At 37.7% G+C, this 24,811-nt stretch overlaps 1 protein-coding gene across 1 annotated transcript in view; it reads left to right on the forward strand.

Moving 5' to 3' along the window:
- FANCC (FA complementation group C) overlaps positions 1-20,407 on the forward strand; it is a 63,380-nt gene extending 42,973 nt beyond the window's left edge. Inside the window, exons 8-14 of the mRNA XM_059492258.1 lie at positions 2,340-2,392; positions 4,984-5,083; positions 9,248-9,323; positions 10,131-10,212; positions 13,579-13,750; positions 16,598-16,798; positions 18,611-20,407. Coding sequence (XP_059348241.1) covers positions 2,340-2,392; positions 4,984-5,083; positions 9,248-9,323; positions 10,131-10,212; positions 13,579-13,750; positions 16,598-16,798; positions 18,611-18,754 — 828 coding nt within the window. The 3' untranslated portion in view covers positions 18,755-20,407. The remainder of the gene's footprint in view (positions 1-2,339; positions 2,393-4,983; positions 5,084-9,247; positions 9,324-10,130; positions 10,213-13,578; positions 13,751-16,597; positions 16,799-18,610) is intronic.
- The last annotated feature ends 4,404 nt before the right edge of the window (positions 20,408-24,811 follow it).

The raw sequence follows: 24,811 nt of genomic DNA on the forward strand, positions 1-24,811 counted from the left end.
CTAATAATACAGATACATAAGTGATATAGTTCTTCAAGACTAGTGTCTGGAAAACATTATGTTAAAAGTACATTTTTTCTATCATAATACCACACGTGCAGCTCCAATTCTCTGTGTTTGAATCTTTTTGTTTAGTGTGTATTATGCTGTCTGTATTGTGCATGTTTTAGAAGTGATTGAACAATACATAGGGTTTGGTTTCTGTGAAAAGCATTGAATAGTTGCAGACAAGATTATTGAAATGTAAAATGCCTTTTTATTTTGAAAATGTAAGGAGATAATGTCAACAAGAAGAAAATTTTATTAAAATCCCTCCTGAAAATGATAATCCCTCCCAAATTCCAGAACTGCTCTTAGCAGCAGCAGAATTGTGCTGCATGCTCTTGACCTGTTACACAAAGGGCATCTTTAAATTGTGGGGCAGAATTTTGCATTATCAGAGCATGCTTGTTCTTGAATGCTTGCAAATTAATTCCATACAGTCCATTGATCAAAAGCTTGTGAAATTTGGTAACAGTGGAGTTTGGGCCTGGGTTTTGTTTTTTTGTTTTTTCCCTTTTGACTACCAGTGATGAGATATCAATCATATTGATTTCAGTAGTTTAGATAAAACCCTAGGGGCTATTAACTATGATTTCTTATAGTGGATACGGTTAGATTGCTGCTGTTTGCCAGGAAGACGTGCAGAGTTTTTCATTGTTGTATACAGCACATTCTGTCAGCTGATCCTCTGGTGGACCCTTTCTGGTTTGTATCCAGCCTGTCATAAGCAACAGTGAGTTCCTCACCAGAGAAGTGTGCGTGCAAAGGTGGGTAGAGTGTCTGAAAGGCAGGGGAGGAATTACGGAATCAGCTGGACTGAAGGCACACTCTCACTTTCCGCTGCTCTCCAGCACCTCAGGAAGGTTGGATCCAGCAGGCAGCTGTGGAGACACGGTCCAATCTTCCCACAAACCAAGAAAGAAGCAAACAAAACACGAAGGCAGAAGCGGACCCCCAGGCGAGGGGGGGCCCGTGCCTCCTGCAGCCCGCTGCCGGGGGTTCCGCGGCTGCTGCGGCGGGATTTGGGGCGCTGCCCGTCTCTGGAGCGGGAGGTGGCGCCCGTTCCATAGCGCAGGGACGGGGCAGAGCTGTGCCGTCTCTGTACAGCCGCAGCTGCGGGCAGGAGCAGCTCCGCTGAACAGCTCTTAGTAAGGGTGGTTTGGTTTCTGATGTTATCATGTACGGATCGTAGCAAGCAAAGTCCTTGTTCTCCCTGTGTACAATTAAAAAGATATTATTTTAATCGTTATTAGTATTGTTATAATAATTATTATAGCTTATTTTTATAAACATAATTTATATAGATTATTACAGTGTTATGTTAATTTTCTACTTGGTACTTTTTAGCTTGAAATGAGTGCATACAAGTTTTCAGTAGTGCATTATGCACTTTAAGCTGTATTGATAAATGAAATTTTATAAATACCATGCTTCCTAAAGTTTATATAATGCATTTTATTAAACATGCTTTACTCTAGGCTGTTCAAGAACTATATTCTTACTAAATCTTCAGGCACTGACATCAGAGACACTAAGTGAGGATTTGCTTTTCAACTTAAGACTTTAACTTAGTACTTTGGAAAATGTGTAAGTGGGGTTTTTTCTAGGTGTTCCATAAAAGCCTGAGAATATGGAATTAGAAAGCAGTTTGTTTACTGGTGCATGTTTAATATAACAACTTTCTCAAAACAGTCTTTTGTGTGGTAGCATGGTAAAAGGCTTCACTAGTTAAATTTTTTTTTTATGCACTGAGACAATTAGCTTGTACTAGCAACACTGAAGTTCACAAAAGAAGATTATACTGTGAGAAAATATCAGGGATGAAAATGCATGCAAAACTATTAAAGACAAAGGTGATAAAATCAATTTAATTTGTGGAATTTAATTTTGAACACGTAGCAAGAGTCTCAAAGCGCATCCTGAGAGGATTTTGTGCAGAGAGGAAAGGAAGGCTTTTTGAAAATATACTCCCTGTGTCTAGCCTCTAGCAATCGCATGCAACGACCTGTTCTTTCTGTCTGCCGCCTTCAGTATTTGTAGTGATTGTTGTCATAAACAGTTTGGGATCCCAGGTGTTTGCATTTGTCAGCTGTTGAGCCTGCTTGGTCTTGCTATGGAGAATCCTAAGAATTCTAATCCTGAGAAAATCTGAGGGCTTAGTGAGAGTTGATCTTAGAGTTACAGTTTAATAATGGCTGTGTAATAGCATCACTGAGTTAAGCTGTAAATTATGCAATGACAGTTGTGTGAGTTGCTCCTTATTAATACCTAATTTTCTTTCATTTGATTATCAACAGCCACAAGCAGCAAGCCATCCTGCTATTTTCAGAATTGTAAATGAAATTTTCAAGTAAGTTTTGAAATTACTATGGGAGGGGCTTTAAATTTAAACACTGAGGTTTTCTTCAAGAGCAGAAACAGCACTATAATCTGCAACATATTATAATTTCAGGATATCTTTTTCTTTACTTGTATTCTCTAAAGTCCCTTTCTGTGTAGTACACTGAAAATAATGAAAAATGTTAAAAATCTTATCAACTTTAAGTAAAAGTTACATCATAATAATCATTGATACAGTTGACTACAGTGTATTTTAGCCTGTAAAATTTGTCATTTATTTTGTACTTCAGAGAGATTTGTGGTTGAAATACAGTTTTGAGGTGAAAATGTTAAATGCTGAAATGGCTTGGCCCATGCCAACATGAAGGTAGCATTTAGCAAAACCTTTTGCACTTACTGGTGTAGCCTCTTTTACATTTTGCTTATATATTTCAGGATTTATGTTAGATATGCTCTAAATGGCCTTCAACTGTTGATCCACCTATTAATACTGAGTTCAGTTTTGAATGTATTAAAATTATTTTGAAGCAACCAATATATTGGTTACCACACAGGGGCTTCAAATCCTTTATACTCAGTTTTCAGTGGCTTTTCTCTTCTTTTCTCTTCTTTTCTCTTCTTGACTGAATACTTACTAATTTTAAGTAGATCTACTGCCAGGGTTATCAGTATTAACAATTCCAATACAGCAATAATGTATTTAGTGACTGACATCCTTTGCTCATCGAGTGTTTCCTTTCTTATGAAAACAGGGCTCCCAGGTGCATTTGTGTGGGGGCATTTGTGTGTCTGTGTGCACATTCAGGTTTGTGCAGGCACTAACAGAAGAGGCTTGGCTGTAGACACTGTGTGGTGAGAGTGGAGCCACTTGGGAGTCACTGCCCTGGCAGTCCTTTGCTGCTATGGTCTCAGTGTGTCTGCACACAGAGAGCACTTTCTGAAGAGTTGAGATTCATCACTTTCCCAAAGCAAGATGCATTTAAAAATTGATGTGACTCCAGCAGATGTGTGTTGGTGTCTTAGGCTGGAGACTGTATAGTGTGATAGTACAGGGAGACAAAATTTGTCCAGGCTTCCTGGCTTATTTAAGGTCATGCTATATGGAATATTTTTTTAAAAAAACACATGACTTCACTACTCTTTTGCATCCTTCCCCTTTGGTAGATGTAGAAATGGATAAAATTATGTTTCTCAGCTAATGCAGGGCTTTGTCCAACACAGCATTTCCTGGTAAAACTTTGCACTTCTATCAGAGTTTCAAATTGTCTTAAAAAATGATGTTTTCCTGTTTCTAAGCCTACATTTCTGCTCTGTTTCTTTACTTTGAATTGTTTCTGCTTAGTGTGCTTGTCCCTCTACATTGTTGGTATTAAAATGTTGGTGTATTTTAAGAATACTGTCTCACCTTCTCTTGATACTTACATGAAGCTGTATATGTTAGCTGGTTTTTGCAGACCAATTGGTTTATGCAGCCTTCTGTTTATTTTTGTTCTATTTCTCTATGTCCTTACAACTATTATCAAGTGGTGTGCAGATGTTAAGTTACTATTCCAGTTGTAATCACATATGAGATTTTAGAGAACTGCTGATAAAGAAAATGTACTTGCTTGGAAACTGTGTTAGGTTTCTATAGCTGGCACAAAATTTCTTTTATATTTGGGGTTAGTGTTCTGTTGGAAGTATGGATCTAAGCATTGTATCTCTTTCTGTAATAACTTCTCCTGCTATTTGCATACATATTGAGATTAATTGTTCTGTATGATTTTATCACAGTGATATTACTTACTGCTTTTATTTCCCAATGTGTCTTGCTATGTTTTCTTGCCTTGTGTGGCTATACAGAAGTCCATACACCTAGACTATCTGGAGTTTCCATGTACTATTTCTTGTTTTTTTACCAGTGTGATATTTGCCTGTAGTTTTGTGACATTTCTATGTTACAGTAATGTGTTAACTCTTCATATATTTTAGGAGGAATGAAACAATTCTCTAATACTTGTATCTCACTGTCAACTTACTTTGAAAATTTTTCTCCTTTCTACTATATGCCTTTCAAATAAGAGAATGAGAATTGCTGCTATGTGTTTTTCTCCACTTGCTCCATTTGCTCAAGATTAATTTGCTCTATGGAAGGCAAGTTGAAGCACTTACCTTTGTAAACCTCTAGAGTGGCCTATGGGATGCCACAAAACACTATAAAGTATGCTGAACTCAATCATGGGAGTGGTTGCTCTGAATGCAATAAACTGATCAGACACCAAATTTGGTTAATAAAGTTGTGCAAGTCTTTTTAATTGTATACTTATTTAGGTAGGGTAAATTATGTGTCTGCATGTATATTGTATATATTTACTAAGTCTAATTTATTTGTAGGAGTTGTGTATGAGGGTTTTTTTGTTTGTTTGTTTGGGTTTTTTTTGAACTAAAAATAAAATCTAAAAAGCCCGCAAAGTTAGTATTTCTGTTAGTGGTATCATGAGCTCAGACTCAGTTTGAATCTACAGCATACAAAGAATATACCTTTTTCTTTCATTCAGTTAACAGTGGTGTGATGGGCAGACTAATTATCTGATCTGTCATATCTAACTTTTCAATGCATAGGAATGCACTGATGGAAACTGATGGAACCCCAGAAGTTATGACAATTATACAGGTGTTTACACAGCTCTTCCTTCAGGCTTATCAGAATAAAAACAAACAGGTTAGTCAAGATCTCTTTCTCTTTCTTATTTTTCTCCAGTGACAAAATGCAAAATTTTTCAAGAAAAAAACCCAATTCTACTCTTAAGAGAGGTACTGAATATAAATAACAGCATCCCTCTGTAGCTGTATAGATATGCCAAAGTTCAGTTCAAACATCTTCACCTGCGCTATAAAATTATAGCATGAAACCAGCACGTAAGAGCAGTTTACCTAACTTAACCCTCAAGTCCATCAGCCTAAAGTGCTTTTCCCTGGCTCTGTTTCCCTGATGCTGAGGTCTCTGCCTGTAGAGTGAACATGAACATTTGTCTTTGATAAAAAGGAGGAAAAATGCTAAATGCTTTTTTCTTTTGCAGAAGCAGGGTCTTTGACAATAAATGAATCAGAGATAACAATCCCATTTCTAGTCCCTTAAATAGTTATAAGAAGGATATTGAATAGTCATATTTGTCTGTTCAGAAGGTAAAAGACACAGAGAAATATATACTGGGACCCAGAATACATACTGGTTTCGGTTCCTTACCCTCAACAGTGGTCTCTTTGAAATTTTCCTTAGTCTAAATTTTCAAATTTTACAGCTTAGTCTTTCTTCTGCTGCACAGGTTTTTGTACTGGTCTTACTGAACTGAATTAAATAGAATTCGTTTTGTGCTAATTTAAACAAGAGCCAGATCAGTTTCTTACCTTAAAATTTCAAAATACAGATATGAAAAATCTTACTTTACTTACAGGTTGCAAACTTGACTTCAGATTCCCAAATCACATGGCCACATTCTGACCATCTTGTTCATCTTGTTTGTTTTTTGAAATCAAATTCGTATGATGCAAGTTTGGGAAGAACTTGTCATTTAAAACCTTCCACTTTAAACTTAAGAAAATGAGTTTTTGCATCTTTTTGAGGGAAATGGTAATTAAGAGAATACTGGGATTTCTTGAAACTTGTGACATACTGGCTTTTAATTAGCAGTGTGATTGAATTTGTCTTCTGGTTTCAGGCAGCTGTCTTGCTTAATACATTAGTGCTGTGCATGATGATCTTGTGCCACCCTGACTGCATGGCAACAACACACTGTGTAGCCCCAGGTGGGGATCAGTGGGTGAGAAAGAACGTAGAGGTTCCACACCCATCAGACTCCCAAGAGCTAATCCTGCTGTGCAGCTGATACATTTTCTTGAAGGTGAAGGCGCTTTGCCTACTGGCATTGCTAGCTAGCAGCTAACATGGACTGCAGCCCATTTTTCTAAAGTGGTTTTAAATATTGAGTTTAATTTATTTAGCTTGTATACTGTTTAAGTAATGAAGTTCTAATTAAGTTGTTATCTTCAATGATAGAATTAAAAGTCCCTTGTCTCACAGTTTATAAATCAAATGTAATTTTAGTTAACTTGCAAAAAGGCGGGTACGGATTGCTTCCTAAACTTTAAGTCAGTCAGATCCCTTTTTTCCCCTTTGGTCATACTATCATTACATATATTCATAAGGTATCTGTCTTTGTGTTATCTGACTGGTAAAAACATTAATGACAGAAGATGAAGTGAGTTCACTGAGACCTTCAGAATTTAGAGACAGTTAACTGAAAAAACTCTTGGCAAACATACATCCATAAAATTTGCCATAGAAGTGGCTCGTGTCTGGCAGTTCACAGGTTTGTGTGATAGGAGAGTGAATCTCTGTTGCAGTGTGGCAGCTGTCAGAAAGATTAATGGTATGGAGATTCAAAGATGTAAATGAGAGAATCATAGATTGCTTGAGAATTGGAAGTGACCTCTGGACATCATCTTGTCCAGCTCCCGAGCTCCAGATCATAGCTATGTAGAACGGATTGTCCAGGACTGTGTCCAGGTGGGACTCTACAACTTTTTGGGCAAACTGTGGTGGTGCTTGGCCACCTCACAGTGAAAATGAAGTGAAAAGATAAATTACAGAAGTGTTTTCTGATACAAAGACAAAACATCCTGTGCTTGAGTTTGTGCCATTACCTCTGATCCTGTCGCTGTGCACCACTGCCAAAACCCTTGTTCTGTTATTTTGCACCCTCCTTTTAGGTGTTTGTATACATTGGTAAGATCCCCCTTGAGTCTTCTCTTCTTCAGGCCTTCTCAGTCTTTCCTCATAGAAGTTCTCTGATCCTTTAATGATCCTTGTGGCCCTTTATTTAACTGAGCATTAACTGGGCATAGTACTTCAGGTTAGGCTGCTGGAATGTCTGCTTACAGTGCTGAGGGGAGGGGAAGGAGCACCTCCCTGGACCTGCTAGCAATCCTTTGCCTAAGGCAGCTCGAGATGCCACTCACTGCTCTGTCGAAGGGTGTAGTGAGAGTCCCTACAAAATCTACGTGTTGGATAAGTGGGTCCTAGTTATTCCAAATGAGCCACAGCTGTGAAGTCCTTAGTTGGGCAGCAGCTGTGGCTTGCAAAGATAACTGGGATAAAAGGGGGTGGCTCGAGAGCCCAGGAGGAGCCCCTGTGAAGCCATGAGGAACTGCACAGCAGAGAAGAGCTACATGGTAGAAAACCAGCTAGAAGGTATGGACTTTAAGAATATCATAACAAGAGTATGGGACTCTAGAAATATGAAATACAATAAGATAGCAACAATAATTGATGACCCCGATGTGATGGAGGTATGCAGCCTGAAGAGCTGTGGAAAATAGGACAGCCTGAGAGCTGTAGCAGCCTGAAGAGCTGTGGAAGATTGTGTGTGGTGTATGAGGCCTTTGAGTACTGGGATAAAATGTGTATTGTAAAGAAAATGAATATATTGTACCTGAATATCTATATTGTATTTGAATACATCTGTTAGTAATAGAAAAAAGGGGGAAATGTCGTGAGAGTCCTATGTATTGCATAAGTGGGTCCTAGTTGCTCTAAATGAGCCACAGCTGTGAAGTCCTTAGTTGGGCAGCAGCTGTGGCTTGCAAAGATAACTGGGATAAAAGGGGGTGGGTCGAGAGCCCAGGAGGAGCCCCTGTAAAGCCATGAGGAACTGCACAGCAGAGAAGAGCTACATGGTAGAAAACCAGCTAGAAGGTATGGGCTTTGAGATGGGACTCTAGAAATATGAAATACAATAAGATAACAACAGAAGGGCACACTGCTGACTCACACTCACCTTGGTGTCCACTGGGTCCCCAGGTCCTTCTCTGCAAGCTGCTTTCCAGCTGGGTGTCCGCCAGCATATACCTGGAGTTATCCCTGCCCAAGTGCAGGACTTTATACTTTCTCCTTGTTGATATCTATTTGGCTGCTGTCAGCCCATTTCTCCAGCCTGTCCAGGTCCCTCTGGATGGCAGCACAACCCTTTAATGGATCAACCACTCCTCCCAGTTTTGTGTCATCACCAAACTTGCCAAGGGAACTTGCTGCCCCTTCATCCAGGTCATTAATGAAAATGTTAAATAAGACTGTGCCCAGTGCTGACCCTGCTGTGCCCTGGACTCCAGCTAGATTTTGTGCCAGTGATCACCATGTGGGCCTGGCTGGCTTTCTGTCTGTCTCAGGGGGAGTTGGTGTTGCACTTGCGCCTACATGCTCCATGTTAGACCTGCCTGTAGTTCATGTTTGCAGAACAGATTAGAGGTGTGCTAATACTGCTAGTCTCAGTTACACAAGATGTGTTCACAGCATTCAAGTCACACATTCTCAGATAAACAGGGCAAGTCTATTATCTGTGACTGCCCTACCTGCTGCTGGATCAGATCCTAAGAAGTTTAGGTTTCCATTTTTGAGCGGATGGCAATAATCTACACAACACACTCAGATTCTGTAGATGTTATTACTTCTTCGTTTAATATCATCTGTGAATCTGTTTACACTGGAAAATGAAATTAAACTAGTGTCTCTTTTAAGCTCTGCATATTAAGAATGAAAACTTATGTGATTACAGGGAAAAATATAAGACTAGTAACATAGTTTTCTTCATGCTCTGAATCTTTTTTGATGCATATATGTTTAAAATCTATGAATAATTAGTTTTTATAAGCAAGCATTTCCTAAATATCCCCCTTTTAATGCCAAATCCTAAAATTAACTGAAGAGTTAATTTTCTGTTTTCTTGCCTCTGTGTGTATTGTTAATTACTGCCTTAGATGAGATTATTCATTGTGGGTTTGTTTTGAAAACTGACCAGAAACCTCTTAAAATAACAATTTTGTGTCTTAGTATAAATTTCCACTGAAGGCCTACTTCCCATACCATCACCAGCCTCTTGTTAGAAGTTTAGTCAGACATCCTCTTGGTAAGTTTTTTCATAAAGTATTTGCAGCATTATGAGTCTGCATGATCTGTATATGTCTTAAAATAACTTTAAAAGGGATAGAGATAACTTTTTGGCATTTCCTTTATAGGGTGTGTTTGATTTAGCAATTTTCATAATATTCTTTTAATGTATTTTTTCTGCAGGAACATCTGGTTCTTATGTAACAATACTACTGATGTAACTTTAAAGAAAACTAAATCAGAAGTGAATAACAAAGAAAGAATAATTATGTAGGAATGATTGCCATGTTAAGAGATTGTAAAAATACTGCAATCTTGTTATGTTATAATATCAGTAATTGTCATTATGGAAAAATTCACATGTATTTCACAGGAAACAGGCTTTCTGTTTCTTTCTGGGTCTTGAATTCTGATATTTTAGGCTGCAAACCCAACTTTTTTTCAGGTTTCCTATTCATACATACATTCAAGAAACCACTGTTCAATTTGGTACGATTTTTTTATGGACAATAATTAAAGATCTGTACAAGAGCCTCTAAAAATACTACTGCACTGATTATATATTAATATTGTGGTAGCAAAGGAACATAAGCCTCATTTCAATATTCCTAGCTGTTCTTCCTTCCATGGCTTTATCAATGAATTGTTGTATGAAATACAGTAACAGATATTGGTTAAAATTGGGAAATTTTGAAATTAAATTTTCAATACTTCATTATAACATAATCAATTTGGAGAGATCTTGTAGCTACCGTAATGCTTCAGTGTTACATTCTAGTAGACAGGCTATGATTTTAAGTGTTTTGTTTTCATCCTTCATCCTCAGAACTCCCAACTACGTATTGGTCTCATCACGTGAAACACATTTCGGATATGCTCAAAGCAATAGTAGAAGATACAAATGTTAGGTAAGCAGTATAAGATCTTCAAAATTTTTGTCGTTTTCATGTTAATTTGTGAAAGGTCATGTCATCTGAAGTCTTTAGTGGTTGTATTTCATCATTTTCTTATTATTCTTTAAGTCGGGCTTTATTTTTAAGAATAGGACTTGGATTACTTTCTGAACCTGAGCTTTATAACATCTATCTACCTGGCCAATAAGCCTCCAGGAAACAAAATCTTGTCATTCCTTCCAAAAAGCATCTAGCTGCATAATGGAAATGCTTACTTGTCTGTTCTCCCATTTCTCCCTCAAAACTTTTAACCCTGTTTTATGAAGGAGCTTGGCTTTCTGCAGGCTTGTACAAATGCCCAAACTGCAAACTTCCTTATTTTCATAAATATGACTGCCAGACTGCAGTGTCATTTTTGTTGTGTTAATCTTTGGGCTGTCACTCCAAGTTTCTGACCTGCTGCCCTGGGGGGTTGGTTTGTTTGTCTACATGAATTATGCTTTAGTAGGGGATGTTCTGGGACCATATGAAAATAATGAGAAAGCATACATCTCTATCTGCTGCTGCCTTGTAATTCTTTCTTATAAGGAATGTGATGAGACCTGACTTGAATAGCACTTGGATACAAATTTGCTTGCTTAGGTCTGCTCTGAGAGTTAGCTGTCCAAAGAATGTTGAACAGCTTTTAAATTCAAAAAAAACCAAATTAATTTTGATTTTAAACTTGAAATATATAAAAATAAACATAGAACACCAAGGCCAGCCAGACTTGCAAAACAAGATTGTAGAATCACAGAATCACCTAGGCTGGAAAAAAACCTTTGAGATCATCAAGTCCAACCTATGACCTAATGACACATTGTCAACACCAAGTGCCACATTCAGTCTTTTTTAAACATCTCCAGGGACAGTGATTCCATCACCTCCCTGGGCAGCCCATTCCAATGTCTGATTACTCTTTCTCTGAAGAACTTCTTCCTAATGTCCAATGTAAACCTTCCCTGGTGCAGCTTGAGACTGTCATCTTGTTCTGTCACTGGTGCTTGTGAGAAGAGACCGACCCCCACCTGACTGTACCCTCCTTTCTGGTCATTGTGGAGAGCAGTAAGGTCTCCCCTGTGCCTCCTCCAGACTAAACAGCCCCAGCTCCCTCAGCTGCTCCTCATAGGGTTTGATTCACACTTCACCAGCTTGCTTTCCCTTCTCTGGACTTGCTCCAGCATGTTACTGTCCCTCCTAAATTCAGGGAAGAACTGGGCACAGCACCCAAGGTGTGGCCTCACCAGTGCCCAGTACAGGGGGACATTCAGTGCCCGGGTCCTGTTGCTGATACAGGCCAGGATCCATTGGCCTTCTTGGCCACCTGGGCTCACTGCTGGCTCGTGTTCAGTCTGCCTTTAATCAGTACCCCCAGGTCCCTTTCTGCCTGGCTGCTGTCTAGCCACTCTGTCCCAGATTTCCCCGTGGAAATCTGGAACAAAGATTTCCCCCTGGTGCTGGAACAAAGATACTTGCAACCGTGCTTGGTTTCAGTTAACTCACAGGGGCCTATTTTTTTGTTGCTGAGTGGCAGAAAAAAGCTTTTTGATGCTCCCTCTGAGGCCAGGCTGTCTGGTGGTAGCTTCTCACTTTCTGTATGAGCTGCAGTTCAGTGCTCGCCTGTTCCTCCCTGAAGTGTGTCAAACCTTTCTGTCCTTGGACTGTGACCCATAGCTGACCCTGAATTTTAAAGAAACATGTAACTTGAGCTTAGAACAAATAAATAAAACAAATACCATCAATCATAATGCATTACAGTAGTATAACCATGTGTGTTCTCCTTTTGTGTCCCAGCCCTTTCTCGGTTTATATATAGTCTTTTCCCCCCTTTATTTTGAACAGTACACTAGTTTGAGCAGTATTGTACTTGTCAGAACACACTCCTACTTCCTTTAGAACTCCTACAACAATTATGATTTCTACCAAACCCCTCCCAGTTAGAAAGAAAATGGTCTAACATGTTATAAATACTAATATCCATGAAGAAACCATATTCAGTTTTCTTTTATTGCTTTATTCCTGATTCTGTATTTTTTTGACTTAATAAGATTTACAGAGGAGAAAAAAATTCTGTTACACGGTATATCCTGTTGATTCTCAGTGCTCTCTTCTTATATAGGTTGGTTTTCAGGGGGGTTATTTTATATCAAGCGTGAGTCTTATAGGAAAATGTTTTCTGTGTCCTTCTAATCAACAGATTGCTTCTGTGCTGAGATTTATTATTATATGTAGTACTCTCAGTGAGCAGTGAATGTTACATGACATTTTAAACTAGAAATCGGTTGATCAGTTGATGAACTTATGGACATTTTGTGGGGGAAAATCCCAAAAATAGTGAGGGGACACTTTTGTCAATGACAGTGGAGCATAGGTGCCCCTACAGAGCAGGCAGAAACAGCAGTAGGGATGGAAGTGCAGGGTACATGACTCCAAAACAGGCTCCATAATGGTAGAAAGTGTTCAAGATAAGGGTAACATCAATTCCTGGGATTTCTAAGATCTTCTTGTAGTTTCCTTGCAAAGGTGGCACAGCAGCTTTTGGAGTCCCCAGGAATAAATCTATTCTATTTCTATTTCAAGTTATTCATCTATTTCAAGTTTTTCCAAATTTATTAGAAATAATTGTTCCTAGTTCTTAATCTAGCTGTCCTTCCATGCTTAGTTTAACTTTTTGCTTTGAGACACTTGCCATTAGTTTGCTTCTCTTTTCTTTAGTCTTCTCTGACTTAATATGAATGCACATGAGAAAATATGGATATCAATGGTGGTCCTTTCCTACAGCAATAATCCTTTTGTAAACACCTTCAAAATTTTCATTTAAGAAAACATGAATTTTAAAAGTCGGGAGATATACTTGAAAATATACTTTAAAACTCTCTATTCAGTCCATCTAAATGTAATTCCTTGTTAATGACAAAAAAAGATGCACTTCATGAATTACCAAAAAGCAGAAAATAACCCTGGAAAGCAGCAGAGAGAAAGTGAAAGGCAGCAGCATGTTAAGAGTATAATATTTTAAAGTTTTTGAAGTCCTGCAGCTGAAGTGTATCTTTTCATACATAATATTTTGTCACAGTTTATTAGAAGCTGCTGTTAAGGATGGTCTGTTGTACTGTCAAAGTAATCTGTAGTAACACTGGGTGTGTCTCATTTGATTGTGATTTCAGATAATAGACTAAATAAGTAGTATATGGGTGTATGATTAGCAGGTAAGGTATTCTCTGTTGAAGAGTGGTTTAAATATTTTTTTAATTAACTGTCAGCATCCTTTCTAGTTAATTTAAGGCAATTAAAAATGTTAAATAATGAGAGGTACCTAATTTTATCTGTGTTGTTTTCCAGTTCTCTCACTGACCTCTTTGAAATCTGGTTTTTGGTTGCTTGTTTTGGAGAATGGCTGGATATTGCAGCAGAACAATTACTGAAGGCTGCTGTAGAACCAGATCCTGTGCTGTGGCTGCTGGCATTTTACTACTGTCCTAAGAATGAAAATCAACAAAGGACTCAAACAATGGTGGGTAATGTAGTGATAGTAAGTGGGAATATGCAGTTAATAGTCTGATTATATCTTATTGCTGTAAAACAAATAGTGCGCATCAGAAAAATGAAAGATACTGACTTTACAAAGTCTCTGGGAACTGTGTCACAGTGGACAACTTGAAAGTTGGGTTTTTTCTTATTTTTGACATTTAGAGAAGCTTTTTCCTCCTTTTTAAGTATGTGGTATAGATTAGCACCCTCTTGGCTTTCTTTTGGATAACCAGGGTGTTTTTAGTCCTAAATAAAAGTACCCTAGTGATGGTATTTTTAAAATCAGTGTGACAGAATTCAGGACGCCTGTGTTATGGCATCTTCTGAGAAGGAAGCAAGAGAAATTACAGCAGTTGAAACCGTGAAGATACTTAATCACAGTCTTGAATCCTAGTCTTCCCCAGCTACTCTGATTTCTCTGCAGTTTTTGGCATGTGATACAGTAACAAATACATGATAATACCATATGCTGGGCTGGTAACAGAAGGAGCAGTGCTCTAACCTTACACACTGTACTGCATGAAGAGTGCTGTGCATCTGTGTATGCAAGCAGATACTTGAAAGCCTTTAATTTAAACTTATTATGCAAATCTGAACTAGCCCAAGAAATTGGATCTACAAAGGCCCAATTCAAAAGGCTGCAACTTGTCTAGTTTACCTTAATTTAAAATGGATTCTGGTGGATTTAAAAATGCAGCTCAGTACACCACAGTAGTAAAAATCATGCTTTAAATTTACATCTAATATTCCACGTACAACAGTGAATTATCCAATATTTTATTTCCTTCCCCTCCTGCTTTTCAGATGGCACTACAAATAGAAGATCACATCCCAATCACCTACAATTGTTTTTTTCACTTACACTTCTCATAGTCTAGGAGCAAGGGATGGGATGGTTTGGCTGGGAAGGCAAGGGAAGGGTTGACTGAGTGGAGTTATGTAAGAGCTAGGGTGAAGTAAAGAAATCAGGGTTGTTTTTAGAACGTAGTTTTGGGAAAGCAGGCAATATATGAGCAATAAACATGAATGATTGAAGCTATTGCACTCTAGCTGCAGATCAATGCATTGTTCTAACTCCACAGAAGGGAATCACTTTGTTCCATATATGAAATCATCTCCCTGTGTGTCCCCCATTCCATTTTGTTATTCAGTCATAACATAAGACAAACTTGAGAAACAAAAAAGCTTTTCTGCTGACTGCCCACGCAGTGACTCATCTTTTCCCAGAGGTCTGACAATTCTGTTCATTATCATTCTTCTCTTAGGTATTTGAACTGAAAATTCTCTTTTTCTCTTTTTATTTTTTTTCTTTTTCTTTTTTTTTTTTTTTTTTGACAAGTCAGGCTTCTTCAGGAGGATTCCCAACTTTATGCAAAAACTTCTGCCTTTAGTTAGGTGTTTGGGTTTTTTTTTTAAATTTGTCCTTTGGCAGATTAAGCTCTCAGCTTTTTCAAATGAAGTGGTTTCCACCTCAAACCCAGCACCTTTCACTAGTTAAGGATTAGCATGCCATGGGAACTTCTGGTAGATGTCAATCTGGTGCACTTTTCATTCAGCATTATTTTTGTGTGGAAAGGTTTGCACTTATGACTTAGAATTTTGTCTTCCTGCTCTGTACTTTAGGTAACACCTTTATATTAGCCAGAGTGTAATACAAAGTGCTTAAATTATTTAAAGAAGAAAAAGGCTGGTTTTGCTGTTCACTAAGGTTCACTCATATGTACAGGACAAAAAATTCTACTTCTCAATATTTATTACTTTGTTGCACTCCTTTCATATCTTTAGGGCCTGAAACGCTGAAGAAGCAAAACTTGGAGTTTGGCCCTAAGAATGAGATTTCTAGGGTACATGAGCTCTTGGAGCAGGACCAGCTACTCTCCATCTGCAGTCTCTGGCTCATATGATGCACAGAGGAATAAAGAATCATGAGGAATTCCAGTTACCTTTCTGTAGATCCTGGTATCATTTGTGCCTCACATGTAGTTGTGGACTTAATGCAAGAGCTTTTAGCAGCTTTTTGAGGCTATATTATGTGAAATTGTTGAAAGGGTAGGTCAATGTCAGACAAATGTCTGAAAAAAATTTTCCCAGTGAATATCCTTGAGAAACAGGTGTTCTTTTCCTTTAGGTCTGCAGTGGTGTATTTTTCTAGTGTTGCAGCTGATACTCATTTGCATTCCATCTACAAGTTTTTTTCAGTTAATTTTTAATTCAGTGAACAGAATTATTGTTAGGATTCTTTTTCAGTAGTTGCTCATAGTCCTTTTTCTAGAGGTGCCAAACTCTTCTGTTTCCTACCCCCAGTAAAAGTTAGGTTTTATTGTCTAGCTCACAACATAAAAACATAAATTGTGAACAACACAGGAAGAAGTTAAATTGCACATTCTTACCAGAACATTTTATCAGCTGAGGTCAGACTGCATGGGGATTTAATTGATTTACAGCAGCTATACTGAAATGAGCCCTTGAGGAGCCTTTGTTCTTTTTCCCACAATGTGAAAATCAGACCATGTTCTTCTGAGGGATTTTCTCCATTTCCTTATATTATTCAAAAAGGTAAAATCCTGGCTTGATGCCCTGTCTGCTTCATTTGTAAGACCAAAGAAAAAAAATGTCCATTTCTTCCACCTTTGTGTGTGTGAATCAGTATAAAAGAAATGTGTTACAGCCGTTCCTTTCCTGGTTTTCCTGCTGTTTAAATTCAAACTTTTTTTATGTTTGAATTGTTTCTCCGAAGATTTGGTTTTCTTCTAGTGAATAAATCCAAAGTAAAATACCATAGATTTCACCTTTTCTCTGATCCTGCACCGTTTGAAATTATTTCCTACAGATAGAAGCCCAAGCAGTCTACAACCATCTAATGACACTGTTCAGCTGCAGGGACCTTTCTCTCAAAGACCTGGAGGCTGCTGTGCACAGGGTAACAGGTGTAGAGCAGTGTTGTAACCAGCAACTCTCAACACATCTTCTGACCAACTTCTTGCTCTTTTCCTCTGGTGGACATAAGATTGCCCAGGAATGTATTTACCATGTAAGTGTTTCTTTCCTTTTTTTCAGGTTAACTTCAATACATACTTATTGTACTATTTTTTATTTAAGTTTCTACCTCTTAATAAAGAAAACACAGAGAATTAAAGGAGATTGTGGCTATAACAGCCATATCTAACTTGCTACATATCCATTTCAGCTAAAATTCAGTTAAAATATTTTCCATTCACTTCTTGATCTCACTGACAGGGTTACTGATGTCACTACAGATGCAGAAACGGCTGAAGTAATGGTTTGCAGTTAAGAGATATCTACAGTTCATTTACAATGGTATACATAGCATGTGCAAACATTTTGATTTTCCCCAAAAAAATCACTCCCTAAATTATCAGCTACTGCAGATGTGATGGAACTCTCTCTTGCTATTTTCCATTGGGTGGGACAGCTGGTTACTAGGTCTTGGCATTGATGTGGCAGAAGCCTGGTTGGCAAAGCCAGTGAAGAAAACAGTGTGGTAATTGAGAGGGAAGGAGAAAATTAAGAGCTATGACAGTGTCTTTTAAGGTGTAAAAAGAGATGAAGAGGAGTAAAAGGCTGGAAGCTTGTCACAGTTTCTGTTGGTGATGACAGCCTTCAGGTATATTTGTGCAAACTACAAAATGTATTTGTGTTAATTAGATAAACAGTGCAATCTCAGTGTAGGATTAGAAACCCATTCCGTACTATCAAACCATATTCTTGTAAGAAGTGCATGCTCCCTATCCAAGCAGGTCCAGGGCCAGTGTGTAGTTTTAATACTTCCAAAAGTTTTTCAATTCAGCAGCTGTGTGGTCTTATGGATAGACCTGTATAGGGTATATGGCATGTGTAAGGTCATTCTGATACAGCTGGCTGACTAAAGAGACATAACATTTTTCTCTTTAAGAAGGGCTAAGGTATTCCTCACATCCTAGGGTGCAAGTTCACAAATGATCAATTTTTTTCTCAGCATAAGAATATAACGATAAAGTTTGGGGGGTTGTATATATTTTTACAGACTGCTATTTCTAGTTTCTCTTCATGAAGAAAGTGCAGCTGTTGAGCTGTGATGATGTAATGTACTAGCCTGCTACTTTAAATCCCTCCAGGAGGACCAAAGACAGTCTTCTGCTTCCTTATACATAGCAGTATAACTAACTTTCAAAACTGAATATTTCCCAGTGCAGAGGGGTCGTGAACTGTTGTAGGCCAGTTTGTTTATCAGTCTGATTAATTTTGACTGTATCTGTATAATCACTAATGTGTAGCTAGGCTCTCCATGTGATTTGAAAGGGACTAAAGACAATATATGAAAGGAAGAATGGTGTGGAACTGATTTGGGATGCATGGTTGTGGTTCTTTTTAGCACAGCAAACTTCAGGTTTAACACAGATAATGAGGAGTCAAGTCCCTTCTGATCTGCAAAAATTGCAACTTAGAGTCTTTTCCTGTTTTTTGCCATCTTTTGGGGGAAGTATTTATTTTTACTTTTGAAAGCTTTACAGAATTGAATTGCCTCCCCAAGTACATGCAGAACCTTCATGTGCTTTTAGTTCTTTTCCATGGCAATGACTTACAAATGGTGATAGTGTCCATTTGTGTTTCCTTTAAAAACTTTCTGGCCTCTTGATTTGTTTCACTTAAATTTGAGACAACAACAGAAATCTCAAAGTTGCTTGGCTCCACTGGGATATATGGAAAGAGATACCTTGGGCAGAAACTGTTTCTCACATATTCAGTGGTGAGGAAAAAATCTGGTTTTCTTGCTAGTATTTGGAAGGATTCTTAGTATTTAGCAACATAGTTGCCAAATTTAACTTTTTGTGTTTTCTTTCAGATTACTGAGATAACTGATACAAGCAAAGAAGTTTATAACCTTCTGATCCGTACTGCTTACAGATTTAACCATAGTGGAGAAAAAAACCAAAGGACCGTGAAACTGTTGAATGAACTTCTTCAAAAATTTACATTGAAAGTTTAGAATTTCAATATGATCTATTTATCAAACCAACAAGTCAGGTCTTTATCCAGGTGTCAGACTTCCATTAGCATCTAGTGCTGCAGATTACCAGTGGCAGAAAGATACCTAGATAAGCTATAGCTGCTAATTTATATTCCCTTATCTATACTGAAAAATAATCTGTTGTTTGGAATTGCTAATCTTTTGAAACGTTGTAGTAAATATTAAAGATGCATGAAAATTTTGTTCTGAATACCTTCTGTAACAAGAGACCTACATCATTTAAAGTAGTTTGCTCATCTCCTTGTTGTTTATCTGGCTGAGGATCAGTTTTTCTCCCAAATTACTCATGTGGGTTTTTTAAGTAAGTAATATCCTATTGCTGGATTGGTAAGTTGTTACTGAAGTGTTTTGTTCTGTGCTTCTGCTTTGCTGAAACTAATGATGATCTCAAGTGATTCATAGTGTTCTCAGGAAATCAGTGAGTGATATTTCCTGAACTCTTTCCTTCTTTTTGAAAATGTTTCCAAAATGAAACTCTTCCCAGATTTGCTAAATGTGGGGTTTTTTCAATACTGCAGCTTTCACAGCACAGTGTTCTCCTCTAAGTACTAGACCAATAGCTGGTCTTTGTCAAAAGATACTGCAGGCATAAAATTGCTTGCAGTACAGCCCACTTAACAGTGTGCCATCACTGATGCTATTATTTATTCACTTAAGAAATATGAGGCTTTTATTCAGACAAAAGAGGCCAAGCAAAGCAGAGACACAGGGACATCTTCCAGTTCAAAAGGACAGATTTCCTATAAAGGTTGCAACTCATTGCCTTCATTTTGTGTCCAGCAGTAATTTGCGTACTTCTTTGTTTAGGTTTTTTGAGTCTTGCAAGGAGCATAGGTAGATAGCAATGGCTTACGTTTTTTATTCTTAGGAAGGTATTTATCTCTAGAAGTTTTGTGAACCTGTCTCTAGCTTAACTGGAAAAATTACCATGGAGAACAGTAGTGACAGAGCATCCTAGCTTTCCTCCCTAGTTTGTTCCCCTGTATTACTTTTCTGTAATGCCAATGGCTGTGCTATGCTACTCAAAGATGCTACTTGGAATTCTAGTCTTGCATATAAAATCCAAGCATGTATCTTGAATTAATAAAGCTTCTTGAATGTAGCATTTGTTTTGAGCAAGGGGAAAGAAAAACAGTGTACTTAATGTCCTTTGGCTGTAAGAAGTGGAAAGATATTTTCTGTTATGCTGTTAACTGATTTCTTACAATTTTGTTCCCAGTGAGTCATATTACGGAAGTTACATGCCCTCTCAGTCAGTTTGCTAGTGAAAAAATAGCAAATTCATAATGTAGGTCTGCAAAGAAAGGATTTTTTTTCTCTTTTTTGATTAAAAAATATTTTTAAATGAAAATTCAGAAAGAAATAAGTAGCAATTTTTCTGTTGTTAAATAGCCACATGTATCTAAAAAAGTAAAATCAAGCAACCCAGTTTTCTGTTCCCTGAATACCATAACTAAAAAGCATGGGATTAAACCAAATTGCTTTTTGGTCACAAACTCAGAGGTATTCGTCTAGTGAAAACAGATGTGGAATGCTCTATTTAGAATGATAAATAATCTAAAATTTTAACTAAAAGGAAGAAAGATTTTTTTTTTTTTTGTTTGTGTGGTTTTTGGGGTTTTTTTTTGGTTTTTTTTTGGTTTAATGTCTAATCTGGTTGTTGGATGTGAGGCTCTTTGGATGTGTTTTCTCCATATTGTGCCTATATGTAATTTTAACTATGTAGAAGAAAGATAAGCAAAGAACTGCAATATCTAATTCTTGCAGATTAATTAGGTGAATGTTGTGGGTATAATATTTAGATGCATATGGAAGTTTTTGGACAGGTATTTTTAAGTATCTTTTCTTTGTTTTTATTTATCCATTGACAAAATGCATGAAAATTCTTCTAACTTCAATTAACAAAATCATTATGCTGATAAATAAGGATAAATAGAATTAAGCAGGAAGGAAGTGTACAATGAAGGCAGTAAAAGCCCAGAATTAGTAGTGAATTGATACATTCTTGTTTTCTTGTGTTTGGCTTCCTAAGAAAAACTGAATGATTTAAATACTAAGGAGGGTTTGCTAGTTTCAGGAGGCTCTAAGGAAGAAACCTAATTGATACTGTCTGTAACTTAGAAAAGATACATCTGTATTGGCATTCTTTTAGCTCTTTTTAGCGTAGTGGTTATAAATTGTTGGTGTTTCTTTTTCTTTACTCTTTCACTATGTTTGAATTATGATCTAACTTTGATATAAGCTGTGATTTTGTGGGATGTTGAAGCTACTTTTGTTAGTTTGCCAGTGGAAGGCTACAGAGCAGTTTGGTAGATCTGAGTAATGGAAGATTTCTCATGCTGTGGCTTCTGCATTATCCATCCAATGTGCATCTTTTCCTCTGTAATTGCTGCTTTCTGGAAATGTTCTTTGGGGCCTTCAAGGCTGTACTTCTTTGCTGAACCAGCCAACAAGTCCTGAAATCACTTCAAGAAGATTGTTCCCTTGCATTCTGTCTGCAGCACACACCCTGGTTGTGTTCAGTGCATAGAGAACTTTTCAAAACTGTTCTGCTTCAAGGTGTTTTTTGAATAAGAATACAGACAGTAAATTTTACTTCTTTGTTGATTATGCTCCTTTCCAGTCAAAGACTGCTAAGTTAGAGCTTTTTGGATTCTGCAAGCTTTGCTGGTTGGTTTCTGTGGATTTTCTTCAGGCAGAAAAAAAGGTCATTTCTGTGGCTTTTATTTAATCAAGATCTCAGTACAGTGCCTATACCAAGCAGAATGTATTTTATTTTGTCATGTGTTGTCAGATACTGCAATTTAGCTGACCAACAGTAACATTTATTGCGTTACTGCTAGCATCTGTGATTAAGTTTCTGTACTCTCAGCATTGTAAGTGTCAAGAGATGTTAATAGACACAGTGAGTTAATATTTGTTTCAGTGAGCTGAAAACTGTGATATATGTTTGGCTCAGCAGGGATACAATTAAAAAAATTCTGAAGCATTAGCATTATAGAAGTATAGGATAAAATATCTAGCACAAATTACTTGCAGTTGCTAAACAAAATACTGTTAAATCAGATTTGTACCGTTTCATTGGTGTGTTATCTAATGTCGGAATAAAGTACCTAATGTTAATGAGTAATGTCATACTCATTAAAACAGAGTTTTCTACTAGACCCCAATTTGAAAAGTCAAAACCTGGAATGTTACAGGAGGAGTCCTCCATGAGCACACAGAGCATGCGTTTGAATTTTTTATGCTTTCCTGATAGTCTGCAATGGGTTTCTTAAGCATCCAGCATGTTTTGTTGGGCAACACCAGTAGTCAAACCACTGTAGCTGAATGCTCTGGTGCTGGAAGCATCCCTCTGGCACTTCATTCATTGCAGTGCTCAGATGGGGGCTGCTTAAATCCACTTCTCTGGCAAGTTTTCCTTACTTGTGATAGAATTTTTTCTAAAATGCTTGCCTGGATTTAAAAAATATGTTCATGGTAGACATTCCATTTGCTGCCCTAGTAGAGAGAAGCTTATTCTGGGAATTTGCTGTTAGGTGGTCTGTTTGCTAGTGAATGCCATGGAGGTGTTTCCCTTGCTTGCACTGGCCATCTTCCTTTAACCAGCTGTCTGGCTGCTGGGGAGGAATAAACCTCACAAGATCCTTCTGATGACTTGAGTGTGCTCCCTGTTGTCTGAGCTGCCAGGAGCCAGCTAGGGATAAGCATTGGACTGCTGGCAGCCGCTGAAACAAAAATTTGAAATGTCAGCTGGCTCTAGCTGAGTTGTAGTGATCTAGACCACAGGCAAGGGTGGTGCTTTACTTTGCATTCTATATTCTTGCATGTGTGTAGGGAGGGAGTGACAAAAAAGATAAAACCCAGCATGTTTGAAACTCAGCTGTAGAAATCTAGCTGTGATTTTTATATTCGATACTGACAGAATTAGGAAGCAACAGTTCCATACATGACATTCCATTAACCTGCATGTCAACAAATAGCAGAAAAAAATCCAGCAGTGGTGTCTAATAGGTCTGTATATTTAACTAACTGTTATTAACTTTAACTGTATTCACTATATATTTAACTATATATCTCTTACTGCTTTAAAAGCCTCTTTCATAACTCTTCTCCACTATGTCAGATAATGGATAATAGATAATAAAAAAGTAGACTCTCAGAAACAATGACCCTCTCTTCTCTATCCTTTTCAATAAAAATATTTTTAGTCCCATGAACTTTTGCAGACACATAAATGCCATCCTGAAGAGATTGTGCTTTTACATATTCTTGATTAACATTGTGAATTGCACTGTTGAGATGTCTTGTGTATGTGCCAGTTAGCCTGCATGTACAGTTCACTCCTTAAGATTTTATTTCTTAGCTTGTGAGTTTATTTTGAGGCTTCCAAAACAGGTGCATGCAATGTCATTTGCCTGCTACTGTTAAAAGTTTACTCAATATTTCGCATATGAGAAAGCAGCTTCTGTTTGTTTTGACTAATGATGCCATAACTTCTACTATGTATAGGTTTTCTGAAAACAGAATTTCAGCTTTTTTATTTCCAACTAACTTGTAATGGTAGCTGATTATACAGATTTCCTATCTGAACCATTGTTCCCTGTAGAGACTACCAGTAACTGTTTAAGTGCTTTTAATCTTTTTTAAGGACTGTGCTGCCCTTCCATATCAGCTTCAGATGTCTGCGAAAAGAGAGAGAAAAGCCAGTATCAGATTCCATGGAAGAGGACAGAAGTATTCAAATATGACACGGGATTGATTTATAAGATGGAAATCAGTGATACATTTTTATGAACTCTGGCACTTTTTAAGTTTCTAGTAGGGAGGACCAATAGCAGCATCTTTTCTGGAAACATAAGAAAAGTACCAGTGTTTTTTCCACAGACCTGTAAATTTCTCCAAGTTCACTGCAAACCCCACTGTTATGTTTCAGCTTTCTTTTTTTGTGTGTTTGCTTCTTTGCTGAGGTACAGATGGCCAGTGCTGAGCAGTTTGCTGCACAGCATGCTGTTCAGGCCAGACCCAGTTGCTGTAGCTGCTTTCTGTGACTGGCTTGTCCTAGGCCGGTGGATACTGAGCAAATGTCAAGCCCAAACCTTGGAATTAAGCAATAACATCTGTTTAGGAAAGATAATTTCATTGGGATTTAAAGTCTTCAGATGACAGCTGTTGACTGTTTTTCATTGTGGCTCTTCTAATCTTGACTTCATGAGTTCTCCTTCTGCTCGTTGTACTGGCAGAGCAAGCTCCCACACACGCCTATTCTTTAGGCAGAAGCATTGCCTTTTTTTTTTTCTTCTTTCTGGCCAGGATCCAAGATGAATATATGAATGGTAGATCCAGTCTCTTTATTTTTTTATTTATATTCTTAAAATGTAATACCCTAAACCCAAGTAAACATCATGGAACAAAGTTTAAGAACTTGCATATAAAATCAAGTATGGGCTGAATATCTGCTGAGATCCTTCACTCACAGAGTTGTGTCTAACCACCAGCAATCTGTAGGTCAGTTGTTCCCTGCCCTGATTTCTTCAGATTTCGTAAACTTGTTGTAGAAGAATGAAAGGGTAGAATTTGGTATCCATGCTGTCCCCCACTGCTTCAGAAATCATGCATTTGAACAGCCCAGTTGGTGCCCCACTTAAATGGTTAACAGGGCCTTGGGACAGTTCCTCAAAATGCATTTTAGAGTCTGGCAATCCACATGCATTTAAAGAAAGGATAAGAAGAACTGCCTTGTGTCATCCTGCTGTGGTGCCATTTTCATAGTTTTCCTATCAATTTGGTTTTCTTTTGTGAATCTGAAAGACAGTTTAGCTCATAATTTTTCACACATTCAGGGAGTAAGCAGGAAGAAGAACCATTCAGAAGGTTCTTCCTGACTGCATTGGGTCCTTACCACCTCTAAAGCTTGAACAAAAAGCAGTCTTTAATAGCTGTATTTCAAAACCAAGTGGGGAACAATTCTTGGTTTTTGCATGTTATAAACCTGTGGTTTTGATGCTGAATGCC

Source organism: Ammospiza nelsoni, chromosome Z (genome assembly GCF_027579445.1).
Source record: "Ammospiza nelsoni isolate bAmmNel1 chromosome Z, bAmmNel1.pri, whole genome shotgun sequence".
Classification (NCBI taxonomy): Eukaryota; Metazoa; Chordata; class Aves; order Passeriformes; family Passerellidae; genus Ammospiza; species Ammospiza nelsoni.